Genomic DNA, 15,377 nt, shown 5'->3' with positions numbered 1-15,377 from the left:
AATCAAATTTATTATGACTTCTAAGAACCTACTTAATGTCAGTTTAAAGTTGAAATGCCCTTAGTACTGGGTTCTCAACTCTCTATTCTTTGAGCATTAAGAAAGAAGCTTTGGTTTTGGAAATAAAGTTTCCTTTACTCAAGTTCTAGGTTTCCACAGCTTTTTCATTCTGAACATTTTGTTCCATCTTTATGTGGAGAGATGGCGAGGGGAAGGGAATTAATTTTTACGTGAATACTTTGAATATATAGAATTTATATATCCATGTACAATTAAGATCCTCTATGACCTGTCCTTTAGTCTCTTAACTTAAACTCCTACTTACTGCTCTCCAAACAAGATAGTCACTTCTATTTAAATCAAGAGATAATGACTTATATAAAAAACATACATGATGGGATTTCCCTGGTGGTCCCAGCACTTTCATTGCTGGGGCCTGGGTTCAATCCCTGGTCAGGGAACTAAGATCTTGCAAGCTGCTCGGCACGGCCAAAAAAAACCCACAAAAAAACACGAAACAAAACAAATACATGCCATGTTTCTTTATGTATCAGCTCCCCAATAACATTTTAAATTAAAATATATGTACTGTGTGGTGTTAGACACACATTGAAATATGAAATACTGGTTATTACAGCTGTTGTAGCAGCTTTTCCTAGTTAAGCATGTTGTTTATCAATTAAAACTTTTAGTAATTTTCAAGCTTTAAGTTAAATCAAGTAATTAACTATGCTTAATGCATATAATTTCTATAGGATAATGCTTTTTAGGAAACAACTGATACCGAGTACGGATTATTTGTTAACTATATGTTTAAACACTGAAGTCTATTTTTTACTGCTTTTTAAGATGAGCTTCTATGCTTTAATGCTCCAGTTTTAGTATATTAATAATCTAAACTTTAAATTTAGGAGTCCACCACTATTTAGTATTTTCAAATAAGTGGTCTCACTGAAGACACAGGATCTTAAGCAGAAAAATAATTTGTTTTAAAAATGAAAGTATACACAACACCCTAATGAATGGTTTTTGTTCCTAGTAGTTTATAGCAAATCAGGCTAGGTTCAAGTGGATTATGTAAATGTCATCAAGTATCATGCCATTAGTTGAAAAATATTCTCATAAAAAAAAAAAGAATCCTCTAGTTGTACAAGCTTGGTAGTTTAGTTTTGCATCTACTCTTGGAGACTAATCAGGGATGGGCAGAAAGCTCAGATTAGCCTGTTCTCCCCTTTTGACCTTTTAAGTGGAGAATTTTCTTTTTGGTAGCGAGGGGTATATCTTTGTATTAATTGCTTAATAGCAGACAAATAATTGCATTGTGGTTTTTACAAAGCAGAGAAAAAGAATAAAAATATTAATTCTAGAGAAAGACTATAAATTTAGTTTTCATTTGTGTTCTATGTACTGGATTTGGGTATTAGTTGATATGTTTCAGTGCTACAAAATTAATTAAAATATTATTGAATACTCATTCTATAAATGCACTTTTTTTTTTTTACTCTGGTACCGAGGCAAAGTACTTAACACCCTAATCTGAAAAAATGTTAATGTGTGGAATATTTTGTTTAAAAAGATAGCTAAGGGTATTTGAACAAATTTTTTTTTTACAGTTGCTAATTTGTCCTCCTGTTACTCGGTTCTTCTATGGATGTAAGGAATACTTCCACAAACTATTGATTCAGGGTGATTCTTCTGGAAGATTGAATATTTGGAACATATCAGACACACCTGATAAACAGGAAGGTACAGGAAGTACTAGTAAATCACTTGCAGTAATTTCTCAATTTTTTAAATTTAACAACCTAAATACCAGCCACTGTGTAGCAAATTCATAATGTACATATGTCATTTTCTTCTTAGAATTATAGTTGATGACAGTTATTCTTTGGTATATTACTGAATCATCTGTAAGCACATTTCTTTTTATATGTTTAGTGTTTTTTTCTAAAATACCTAAATGTTTTTCTTTTGTACCAAACAAAACCTCCACAGAGCTGGAAATGACAACTTCTGTTAGCTTGCAAGAGGCATTTGATAAACTGAATCCTTGTCCTGCCGGAATTATAGATCAGCTGAGTGTCATTCCCAATAGTAATGAACCTCTGAAGGTGACCGCAAGTGTGTACATACCAGCCCACGGGCGACTCGTTTGTGGCCGTGAAGATGGAAGCATCGTTATTGTACCTGCCACGCAGACAGCCATAGTGCAACTGCTGCAAGGGGAGCACATGCTCCGCAGAGGTATCCTGAAGATCTCCTAGTGTCTAAAGTGTTTTGAGAACTCTGTAACCATGAACCTGACAATGTCTACACTCTTTGTTTTTAACAAATACAATGAATCCGTGTAGTTGTTCGTGTGTAGTGTAGCTGGGAGAATTTAATGTGCACTTAATAAAGTACCCTCCAGTTGACCCTTGAACAACTCGGGGTTAGGGGCACTGACCCTCTGCACAGTTGAACATCTGCGTGTTACTTTATAGTTGGCCCTCTGTATCCTTGGATTCAATCAGCTGCCCCTGTGTAGTACTATAGTAAATACTTACTGAAAAAAATCTGCGTATAAGTGGACCTGTGCAGTTCAAACCTCTGTTGTTCAAGGATCAACTGTACTTAGTGTCTATTATTGGAATAAACGCCATGTAATGACTGTAAATAAAGAGGTATCTAATTTTATCTCTTTGATATGTGCTAATAATTCCATTTATTATTGGGTACCTATATAGTGTACTAGTAATTATCATATTATCAGTAATACTGGTAATCTTTTAGAACAATGCTGTCCAGTAGAACTATATATGTAACAATATAGGTGATTTTCTAATAGGCACATTAAGAAAAGTAAAAATGAAGCAGGAGAAATTAATTTTAATAATATATTTTCTTTAACCTAGTACAGCAAAACTATGTTCATTTCAACTTGTAATCAATATAAAAATTACTAATGAGATATTTTACATTTTTTCAGTGCTAAGTCTTTGAAATCTCATGTATATTTTACATTCATAGCACATATGAATCCACTCTAGCCACACTGCAAGAGTTCAGTAGTCTCATGTGGTATGTAGCTACTGTATTTCTAGAACTACAGAGCAGTTCTAGGAAACTAGAAGCCTTTTCGATGATAAAATGTATAGCTAAATCCAAAACCTCGTTCACAGGTTGGCCACCTCACAGGACACTCCGTGGTCATCGGAACAAAGTCACGTGTTTGTTGTATCCGCATCAGGTCTCAGCTCGTTATGATCAAAGGTATCTGATATCTGGAGGCGTGGATTTTTCGGTCATAATTTGGGACATTTTTTCTGGAGAAATGAAACACATCTTCTGTGTCCATGGTGGCGAGATTACTCAGCTTCTGGTTCCACCTGAAAACTGCAGTGTAAGTTGGATCACGAAAGATTGTTTCACTGTGGTAGAGTCAAGTTGTGTTGCTATCAGGCTTAATATAAATGAAATCCAGAGTAACTTAAAATGTGACAATTAAAAAATCCTTTTAATTTAAAAACTAAACAGTGGTAATGTGATGTTTAGACAAAGTTACAATTATTACCATCGGGCACATAGACGTAGAAGATGCACATAGTTTTTTTTCCTGTTATTAGCTCCTAAATAGCTTGTCCCCGAAATGTAGTAGTAATTTAGAATATGTTTACTGAAGTTTCAATTTTTTGTTCTAAAGTACTTTAAGTATCCCCAAAGTCATTCTCTAATCTCATTATTTTCAGCTTCATCTGAGCAAAAAGATAGTAAACGTATACTTTGGTAGTTTGAAGCAAAATACTTCTCATTACTTATAAATAGAGTTCGTTTATTTTTATATTTTTCTGTGGCTGCGCCGTGCAGCTTGTGGGATCTTAGTTTCCTGACCAAGGGTCAAACCTGGGCCCCGGCAGTGAAAGCACTGAGTCCTAACCACTGGACTGCCAGGAAGTTCCCTGGAGTTCGTTTAAATAAACAATTATTGTGACAAGGGAAAGTATAACAGGCACTGAAAATGATTTTGGAAAATTTTGTACATACCTTTGTGAAAGCAGATTGCTTTCTTAGTGATGTGCGTGTAGGTTAGGCCATGATGTCAAATATAAACAGCCTAATAATTTTAGAAATAGGAGATTTTAGGAGAATTTAGGATGGATGAATAACAGACCCATAATTTATATTACTGTTTGTTAATCATGAACTTGTTCATGTGATTAGCCACTTCTGTTGGCATCATCACTATGCCCACACATTCACACGTGTGTGTGCACACACATACACAAACACACAGACACACCGTCTTCTTGCACACATATTTCATGCTTATCATAATCCCTACAGCATCACCAGTTATGGTTTTACTGAAATGAAAAGCATTTGACTTCTGTATCTGATCCAGTATTCACAAGGAGTCTCATTTCAAAGCTCAGAAAATCTTCCTTGGCCTTTCTACTTACTTAATCTTCCTGGTCATGTGTGTTATCTGCCATGTTCTGCCAGTGCTAGATTTCATTTGACTTGATACTGGTGATGTTATAGGAGGTTCTAGTACCAGTGTCTCTCTCTCTCGTTTTTTCCCCTGCCAGATTTGAAAATTCAGATACTTAATTATCCTCTTCCTTCTTTTAAAAATTTTTTTGCCTTTTTCTTGCTTCCCAGTTGGTTGTTCATTTATTTTAATCTTCATCACTGAGAAAAATTATTGTGTATTTATTTAAATAACCAATTGTATGTCTATTTTAGTGAAATACATATCATTGTCATTATACTAAGTTATAACACTGTTAGAACCCCTGCCCTAAACTTTATTTAACAGTACTTAATGCCCCATACTAAAACATGAGTTTTTTGATCTCTGACTGCAAATTTGGGGAAATATCTAATTTTTTGATGCTGACATTGATAATTTAGATTATTTTATTTCAGTTTAGTGCAACCATTTCTAATTTGGCTGGTTTTTGTTTTCATAAGAATAAAACACTGAAAATTAACTAGAGTGTGTGTGTGTGTGTGTGTGTGTGTGTGTGTGTGTGTGTGTATTTTTTTAATTACAGGTATTAAAAGGAAAGTTTTTTTGAGTGGTTTCCATAAGGTCATGTTTTCTTTTTGAACTACATTAATATATTTTTTAGCTTACATATTTATATGAGAACATTTTCTGGTTTCTTTTTTAAAAATTTCAAGTGGGTATTTAATATAATAAAATTTTTTTGATCAACTGCATTTAGAAATAATCTGTAGTGAGTAAAAGCTACCTAATAGACATACATGCAACTAAATAGAGAATGGTCTCCTTACTAGACTAGGTGCTCACCAGAGGTGCTAGTTGCCTGGGAAATACGAAGAAGAGAGACACAGACAAGGAAGCCTGGTACTTGGAAAATAATTTACTCATTATAGGCTTAACAGTAGAATTTTCTTGTTTTTAATTAACTTTCAAAAGTACTGATGAAGATAAATTTGCTTTTAGCTTTGTGATAATTTGACAGTAAATAATGCCTGCCTAGTTATTAAGCTATTCATTTAGCTGGTAGTTTTAGGTCCAGCAGCTAATATGTTTGAAAATCAAAGAGCCTAACTGATTAATAAAAAGCTAAGAATTTGATATTTGCTAAATGTTTAGCAGATGACTATTTTGCTGAGATTAGAGTTAACAACATCATATGCTGATTTTAATACTAGAATTGTCCTCATAAATTGATCCAATGTCATTTTCTTTTAGCAAAAAAAACTTTTACTTTAAATTGATCTGGTAGTTGGAAGATTATAAATATTTACCAACTGTATGATTAAAGATAAATACTGAAAAGTTTGTCATCTGCTTTTTTGATTAGAATAGGGTTTTGGTTTTTATCTTAGGTAGATTGGGAAAGAAGTTGAGTTTTGATTTCTTGCAATTTTTTTTTTTACCCCAGGGAAAGATGTTCTAAAACAGAGAAATGTTGGTTGCATTTTAAAAATGACTTAAATTGTAATTAAGAATGTACAATTATGATGAATTTTTCTTTCTTAATTTGTGGTCATTTCATGTTTACCAAAATATAGGAAGTTGTTAAAACTGAGCAAAATCATTGTCTCCTGGCTTTGGTAGACAGTGAATGAAAAATGAAATCCTGCCTGCTGGGTAGAAAGGATGCTGCGGCTGGAGATGAGCTTTGAGGACAGACTATACGCCCTTTCACAACTCCACACACATGTACATCTTACTTGTCTACTGTCTAGGTGTTTCTTTGTCATCCTTTCTTTCCCCGCTCCTTCATTTTTGTGCTCTTTTAGCATTTTTTTACCTGAAATCTTTCCAAATTCTTGCTATAGATTAGTATTACTTTAGTGCCAGACTCAGTGGTTCTATACACTTTACTGTTAATAAACTTTCTCTATTCTTTTATTAATGGGAGTTTTAATTATTTAAAAATTTTGACATGTTCATAGATGATAAACATTTCCTATAGTGTTATGTAGAGTACCTGCACTGAATAGATTTTATGTTTATTGTACATTGAAGGTTTTTGTTTTTCATTTTTTAGAGGAATTTTATTTATTTTTTCCCAAATAGTAAAGCTCCATTTAGTCAAAGTGCTTTGAAATTGAGTTTGATTCCCTGAATAGTCTAGTTAACTGAGATTTAACTTTCATATGATACAGATTATTTTAAAGAATTAAAATACAGTAAAAAAATTTAAAAGTTTCCTGAAAATATCCTTTGAGATAGGAAATATTGAAGTAATTCAGGATTGTATAGTGCCAAAGAGTTATTGACAAAAATTCTGCAAGTTTTTTTTGGCAGTATTACTATCTGCCAAGTAATGCATTTCATTGTTCCAAGAAATATAAACTTATATTTTAGGAGGAGAGTCAGGCAAGTATTTAAGTAAGCCTGTTACAAGGCTGACTATAAATGGTAAAGGAGAGATCCTAACCAAATGCTTTGGTGGATAAGGGCAGGGGCATATCATAGGTACTCAGAGAAACAAAGAGCTTTGGTAAACTCTCAAAAAATCCTGTGAGATTTGACTAACTGTATATTGACTTCATGAGGGGTGGTAGAACTTGCAGTTTTGAGATCTCTATTATTAGGCTATGTGCTGTCTCTATTTCTTTCTCCTTAAGATTATGGAATGTAGAGGAAAAAATTAAGTTTGAGGTGGCTTTTTATTTTTTTGTGCGGTTTGGTTTCTTAAGAAAACAAAATGTACTATCCATACATATGAAAGAAATATATACATATAATGTATATAGGTATGAAAGGTATGTGTACTATATATATATATATGAAATATATATGAAAGGAAACAGAAATGAAACTATCTACTAAAATAGTATTTGAATATTATATAGCAATACAATATATATACTATAAATATAAAAGAGAGTTCTGTGCCATTTTTGTTTGTCATTCCAAGTTGTGCTTATTGCTTTTAAAAGAGTGGTTTTGATCTTATATATTGCTATTCAGATGTGGTGGTTCTTAGGCAGTTTTAATAGAATTCAAATTTAAAATGAAACCTTCATATTATTATTAAATAAGACTGCCACTTCAAATACTCATATAGAAGACTTTTTAGAAAATTCTTTTTAAAAACAGGCTTGTTAAAATTTTAAGTGCCTTACTGTTTTCATCTGCACTTGGAATATTATTTACTGTAATGTCTTAAAATATTTTATAAATAGGTATATAAAATGCAAAAGGTATTAAAGGTTATCAATAAAAAGCAAGTCTCTTTTTCCCTCTTGTTCTCCAGCTACGTCATTCCCTTCATCCTGAGTGCAATATTTTATAATCCTACAGAAACTTTCTATACTGTTTTTTAAAAATTTTAAAATTTTTATACAGTTTTTAAAGGTTTCTTTCCATTTATAGTCACTACAAATTATTGGCTATATTCCCCTTGTTGTACAATATATGCTTAAGCCTAACTTAACACTCGATAGTTTGTACCTTCCACTCCCTCACTCCTATATTGCCCCTCTGTCCCCCTGCCCACTGGTAACCACTAGTTTGTTCTCTATATCTTATACTAGCTTTAAAAATATTTATTTATTTGTTTGGTTGTGCTGGGCTTAGTTGCGGCAGGTGGGCTCCTTACTTGTGGCTCTCAGCCTCCTTAGTTGTGGCTCGTGGGCTCCTTAGTTGGCATGCAAACTCTTAGCTGTGATATGCGTGTGGGATCTAGTTCCCTGACCAGGGATTGAACCCAGGCCTCCTGCATTGGGAGTGCAGAGTCTTAACCACTGTGTCACCAGGGAAATCCCTATACTATGTTTTAATACTTCAGAATTATAGCATTTTAGTTTAATCTTATTCTAATAACTGAGACATTTAAGCAACACTGAGAGGTTAGAGATAGAATGATTTCCAGATTTGAATAGCTGTCAGAGGTAGGCTTGGGTGAATTTCCAAAATCTGAGCTCTAGGCTAGGGGAGGCCAAAAGAGTGTGCCCAATGCCTGTGGAGTCTGAGGAAGAGAGCAGCTGAAAGGGAGGGCAGATATTTTTAAGGCTGCTGGTAGTAAAATTATTAAAATTGAATTGGAAAGATAAATACCAAATTCAGATTCTGTTTGCTTTTGAGAGTGACGGGAATGAGTACTGAAGGGAACAAAAAATGTGACTTTTTAAAGTGTTGTGTTTTATTTACTTTTAGTAAATATATATCTAATATTACTTCCCTCTCCCATTGGCATGGATGATTAGATTATCACAGCTTTTTGCTGCTGCTAGAATTTTATTCAGAACAGAATTTTTTGAAAATGTTTCAAAATAAAGTTTGAAGCATATATAATATATATGTTTCTCAGTGTGAACATATAGCCTAAGTTCTCTAATAGATTAGTTAAAAATGATCCCTTTTCATTATACCTTATTAAACTTGTATTGTCACATGCCTCCAAAATTTTCCAGAAGGGGGCAGCATGGGTTTGTGAAAATGGGAATATCAGGCACCTAACCTGTTTGTTCCTTCATCTGACAATGTTAAATTCCTAGCTCTTGCGGCCGATATGATAGTATGTATGGTATATGTGACTATATGTTCGTTAGTGCATAATGTTCGCTGCCGGTAAGAACAATTAACAAATTAGGTTTTCTTTTTAATATATTATCCTTTCTTTCTGAAAAAGTACCTAAGCTTCTGCCTGAATTAGCTCTTGTCTTACCTTTTTGAATTTGGACTTGTGTTACCAGTTTAATTGGATGTTACATTTAAAAAGCAATGTCTAGAATTATGGCATAGTCTCTGAAGCCAGGGTAAACTTTGGTGATGTAAAGGAAACAAAAGCAGAAAGCAGAAGTAATCTTTTTCTAAAATATATCACAGTGTACATAATGTTCTATAATATTCTTTTTTCCCATAACACTTAATTCTCTTAGATTTTGAGACTACTTTCATATGTTTTATATATTCAGCATCATCTTTTTGAAATTAATTTTTATTTTAAAAAATTCCATAACACATTGTTATGGAAAATACAGATATTTCTAAAGATGGTCTAAGTGTATTCCAACATTTTTAATGATAGTCTGTCATTTATTTAATTTTATTCAGAAATGTCAGAATTTTACTTTCTAATTTTTTTTTCTCTTATCAACAGTGGGGGTTGAGAATTAAGATAACTAAATAATTTTGCACATCTGGAATGATTCTTAGGGTAAATTCTTAAATGTGAAATTGCTTTATAAAAGGGCATATTAATTTTTAAAGTCTTTTGAATACATATTACCAAATAGTCCTTCAGAAGCTTAGGAATAGGTTTGTACCACCTATTTACCTTCATAATTCTTCATCATCCTGTTTATAATCTTTCAAATGTAGGTAACTTTCTAGACTTATAAGTAGCTGTATGAAGAGTATGTATAAGCGTATAGCACTCATTCTCATTTTGAAAGCACGAATGCTTTAATACACCAAGGCTGTATTGGTTATCCATTCTGATTGCTGCATGTTTTCCAAATTTTTACTACTGTCATATTTTATTCAAGATAAAAAATTAATTTTTCCTATTATGGATAGTGTCTAAATATTCAAATATCATAGTACACCCTGTCTTTTGTGTAGGAAGCTAAGAGAATCAATAATATACCAAGAGACTGTCAGTGAGGATCCCTTCAACCATAATGAGACAGATTGGTCCCTATTCTGGCTGTGCTAATATTGTGTCAGACATTTTAGAAATTCATTTATTTATTACCTTTTTTTTTGCCTTATGAGGTTGGTTTATTGAAGTATAGTTGATTTACAGTGTTGTATTAGTTTTAGGTGTATAGCAAAGTGACTCCGTTTTTTTTTTTTTTCTAATAAATTTATTTATTTGGCTGCATTGGGTCTTCGTTGCTGCGTGTGGACTTTCTCTAGTTGCGGTGAGCAGGGGCTACTCTTCATTGCGGTGCGCAGGCTTCTCATTGCGGTGGCTTCTCTTGTTGCGGAGCACGGGCTCTAGGTGCGCGGGCTTCAGTAGTTGTGGCTCATGGGCTCTAGAGCGCAGGCTCGGTAGTTGCGGCGCACGGACTAAGTTGCTCCGCGGCATGTGGGATCTTCCCCAACCAGGGCTCGAGCCTGTGTCTTCTGCTTTGGCAGGCGGATTCTTAACCACTGCACCACCAGGGAAGTCCCCAGTTTTTTTTAATGTATATATGTAGATATATATACAAACACACATACATATATATATATGTATGTATATATTCTTTTCAGATTCTTTTCCATTATAGGTTATTACAAGATATTGAGTAGAGCTCCCTGTGCTATAGAGTAGGTCCTTGTTGTTTATTTTATATATAATAGTGTGTATATGTTAATCCCAAACCCCTAATTTATCCCTCCCCCACTCCACAGAAACTTAGATAGTCCTCTGTTTGGAGAGGTTTCCTTAGATCTTTAGTCATATTCTTGGTAGCAAAGAAGATTACATTGGGTATGAAATTTATTTTTAGTAATAGAAATGATTTGGTGCTAAGCATTGTAAATGAAGTGGTTGATTAAATTGACTCAGTGGTTGAAGAGAGTTAGTATGACACAGAGCAAAGACAATTTTTCTTCAGTAACTTAATCATAAAGCAATTTTAAAATGAGTTAAAATTTATTTTAAGGTGGCAGAAATTGTTAGAAAAAAATGAATGACTTTTTAAGGAGACTGTTCAATTAGATGCAATATATATCTGAGTGCCGACCATTTTCCAGGTGCCTTCAAGAGCTGGGTGTGTAATAGTGGGGGTTAGGTTTCCCTTGTGTTCTTTGACATAGACTTGAAAAGCAATCCAGCATCCTTTGTAAACAAAGAGGTATTTTTAGAATATATATTCTAGTGATTCATCTCTAGGAAAGATACACAGACTCTTTCAGTTAGAAAATCTCCGGTTAGAAAAATGGGGACAGTATCAACCTGTTTGTTTCCATGAGAAAGGAAAAAAAGATATTCCATAGTTATGTCAGAGGTATTGTAAATTCAGTGTTTATTTCTTGTAAGGATACTGGTATGAGCGGAATAAATAGGTTGAAGCCAAGCAGGCAGATTGAGAGTTACTAGGTCAGATGGATGGGGCCATTCAAGTTCAAAGTAGGAGCTAGAAGTAGAAGTGTGGGACCAGCAGCCACTGGGAGTCGTAATTCAGTGCATGCTGAGAAGTGAGGCCCTTTGTGATGGAAGATGTTAGTCCCTGAACGTGTGCAGCCGAGGTTTGGGTGTGGGGTGGACAATAACTGGGGACAGCTGACTGCTGTGGGGAGAGGGTAAAAGGGTAGCACTTTTGAGTTCCTTAAAAAACCTTAGACTATCTTCAGAGTCTGCAGATGTGACTATCTCAGTCTGTAAAAGCCATAAATATGTAATTGAAATTAAAGAAAGCACTTTGATGTTTTAAAGGCATGAAGTAAAAAATTATCAAGTAAATTCAATGGAAAAAGATGTGTGAGGAAATATTCAGGGAACAGTGGAAGGTGGTCACTGAGTTGTTGGATTGAGAGCTTTTATTGACTCAAATTGTTAAAAGTGCTAAAAACTTCATTAATGTGATTTTAAGGTAATACGTGAGTGATGGTAATGATCATGTAGGTGGAACTATTCAGATTAAATTAAAGCAGAGCTATTAATATGAGAAGAAAACATTGAAAAGGGGAAACTAACCTAATAGAAAAATTATGAATGTCTTCGTATTTCCTGGTGAATACCTAAACGTTGGCAACTCCCTCAGAAAATGATACAACTACAATATAAAAAGTAGAATTTATGGTACGTAATGACATAATACTAATAATGGTAAAGAGAATACTAACTACCATCATCTTTTGTATGCATGATATATTAGTCACTGTGCTGATTTCTTTACATATATTTCATTTAATTCACCCAGTGCTTCTGTGATGCCTAGTAATTGCTGTTAACCTCATTGTACAGAGAGGTGAGGCTCAGAGAGGTTAAGTAACTTGCTCAAGTCACACAGTTAGCAAGTGGCAGAGCTGGAATTTGATTCTAAATAGTCCAACCTGAGGGCCTGAACTTGACCACCAAGCATACCACCTCCTACTAGGTGTAATTGTGTATTTAAAAATAGTTGCATTTCTCCAACTTTGACTATATATGTTTTATTACTGATTTACATAAGTAAATATGGTTTTGATACATACTTAATTTTAAATGCCTAATTTATTTAGTATCTTTCAATTTGTAGAACAAAACACAGCCATTCTTTTCAATTCCGGTATTTCAAATTTTTCTTTAGAGAATTGTGCATGGCTCAGTTCTTCGGTAATTTGTGTTTTAGTTTTTCATCTTTGATTATTTGGGTTTGGACTTCCTTAGTTTTAGCCCCCTTTCACCTTCTTTTACTTGTCACGCATTACTTGCTTTTAAGAATATGATGTAAGATTTAACTGCAATTTTATAAATTTAACATATTCACAGTTAAAATTTTTTGAAAACAGGTAGCTAAGAAGGTAAAAGGTCACCTGTTATCCTTCTACATAAAAGAGAAACACAGTTAACATTTTGATATTTTTTCCTCTAGCCTTGTAAAATTCACTTACTATGCACTTGTGATTATATTGTATAGTTATCTATGCACATTGCATCTTCATTTAATATTTTAACAAATACTTTCTCAAGTTATTCTTATTCATGAAAGTAATTTTTAGTAATTATATAACATTACATTATGTGAGCATACAATATTTACTTAGCAATTCTCCTCCTTTGGATGTGTAGATTGGTCCCAATTTGAACTATTGTAAATAATATTGAATATCTTTGTAAAACTTGTTTTCATTTATGATTATTTCCTTGGGTAGATTCCATGAATATTTTTTGGATTAGAACCTCAGAATTTTGGGGTAATAGGTTATTAACATTTTTAAGTCTGTTGAGATCGATTACCTAATTATTTTCTACCCTCAGTGCCTATTTCATTGTCCCTTGCCAACACAAGATGTTTTTTTTTTTTTTTTTGCGGTATGCGGGCTTCTCGCTGTTGTGGCCTCTCCCGCTGCAGAGCACAGGCTCCGGACATGCAGGCTCAGCGGCCATGGCTCACGGGCCCAGCCGCTCCGCGGCACGCGGGACCCTCCCAGACCGGGGCACGAACCCGTGACCCCTGCATTGGCAGGCGGACTCCAAACCTCTGCGCCACCAGGGAAGCCCCAAGATGTTTTTATTTACTTCCATGACTCAGTTTCCACATCTGTAAGATGGAAATAATAATAGTATCTACTTCAAAGGGTTGTTGTGAGACTACGATGAATTACTGCCAAGTATTTAGAATAATACCTGGCACAGAGTAAGAACCCAATAAACGTTGGTTGTTTCGTATTATATAATTTCTACAGTCTTTGGCTAAATTGATAGGTGGAAAGAGTATTTTATTGTTCGAATTTGCATTTCTTTGATTACTAGAGGTAATGAAGTTTTTCTATGAGGATTTTAGTGAGTTTGTTTGTTTTTTTCATTTGAGACATAGATTGTCCTTTGCTCATTTGTTTCTGTTGGGGATATTAGTGCCTGTATGAGTGCTTAACTTAATTGAAATATTAAGCTTATGTGCTTTCTATTATTGTTGTTGAAATTTTCTTCTGGTTTATTATTTATTTTGATTTTTTAACCTACAGATAATTTACATTCCTATGTAAACTAATTTATCTTTTTCCTATTTAGCTTCTTTCATATTTTTGAATACTGGAATCTTACCCGCCCCCCCAGAAATTTGGTGAAATTTGATTAAAAAGCAATGGCTGGATTAAAACAAACATCAAATACTTTAATCTGTCTGAAATTTATTTATGCATGTGGGGTGAGGAAAGGATAAAAATCATCTGTTCTTCCCTAAAGTAACGGATTATCTCAACATCATTTATTAAATAAAATTTTCTTTGATAGGTAATGTCTTCTTAATCTTACACTAAATTCTTCATATTTATTTGCTGCTTTATTAAGAAGGAAGCAGTTGAAGAAAGATGGAGCCCTGACTAGCCCGCTGTTTCTTCACTGTTGTCTTTTGTATGTAGTGAATGGACGAAGATATTAAAACTGGTCCCTAAAAGTCTTATTTTTATGTAGAACATAACTATCCTAATAGATGGTTAGTAAGTGCTTTGGTTGGACCACATGGTCTTATTTTCTAAAATAGCTATTAAAGAAACAGCTGTCTATCCCACCCCACCCCCTTCTTTTTAAAAGAAGGATGAGCTATGGATTTCTGAAAAAAAAAATTTTTTTTAATCTAGTTTTGTGAAAGTGTGGACACGGCATTAACATTTGTAGGCTCTTTTTTCCCCTTCAGGTAGAATATTTAAAAGTGATAAATGATGCATCTTAACTGCATATTTATGTTCCAGAGAAGGAGTTCTGAGAAGTCAGGAAATAATGATTAAAAGAATAGTAGGATTGATTTATGAGTGAAAGAAGCTGGTCATTTATAGCTTGTCTAATGATGGGCATATTTAAAAGGAGAGACAATAGTTAGTGTTCATAGATTTAGAGAATATTCAAAGAGAAACATTGTTTTGGGCAGGAGATTGCTCCTGGAATGATATGAAGAAAGGAATAATTTAGTTTAGGAAACAAATTGGCAAAAGTAGAAAATTATATATATATATATATATATATATATATATATACACACACACACATATGTATATAATTTACACTGAGAACTGTTGGAAAGCAGAATCATCTCCCCAGAGAGCTAGTGTGTGGGATAAACTAGCTGTCTCTAGTTTCTGTAATTCATGGCAAATGCTTAGGAACAGGTTACATAAGAGGTTTCTGGGAATGGTTTAAAATGAAGTCTTGTAAAATGTGTAAGGTCAGGCTGGATGACCTAGGTGGTACATTCTGACTGTCGGATCTTGTGATAGCTTGTGGCATTTCCCTGCTCAGCACTAATGTACCGTGAGGATTATTTACTGGCAA

General features: G+C 33.8%; 1 protein-coding gene across 1 annotated transcript in view; it reads left to right on the top strand.

Annotated features, from left to right (window-relative positions):
• Window positions 1-15,377, top strand: part of WDR7 (WD repeat domain 7) — a 372,564-nt gene that overhangs the window by 43,584 nt on the left and 313,603 nt on the right. The window contains 3 exon segments of the mRNA XM_032602743.1: window positions 1,614-1,746; window positions 1,996-2,244; window positions 3,162-3,382. Of these exon segments, the coding sequence (XP_032458634.1) occupies window positions 1,614-1,746; window positions 1,996-2,244; window positions 3,162-3,382 (603 nt within the window).

This window comes from Phocoena sinus, chromosome 14 (genome assembly GCF_008692025.1).
Source record: "Phocoena sinus isolate mPhoSin1 chromosome 14, mPhoSin1.pri, whole genome shotgun sequence".
In the NCBI taxonomy this organism is placed as follows: Eukaryota; Metazoa; Chordata; class Mammalia; order Artiodactyla; family Phocoenidae; genus Phocoena; species Phocoena sinus.
Note: the sequence above shows the minus strand (reverse complement) of the source record. Positions and strands in the feature narration are given on the sequence as shown.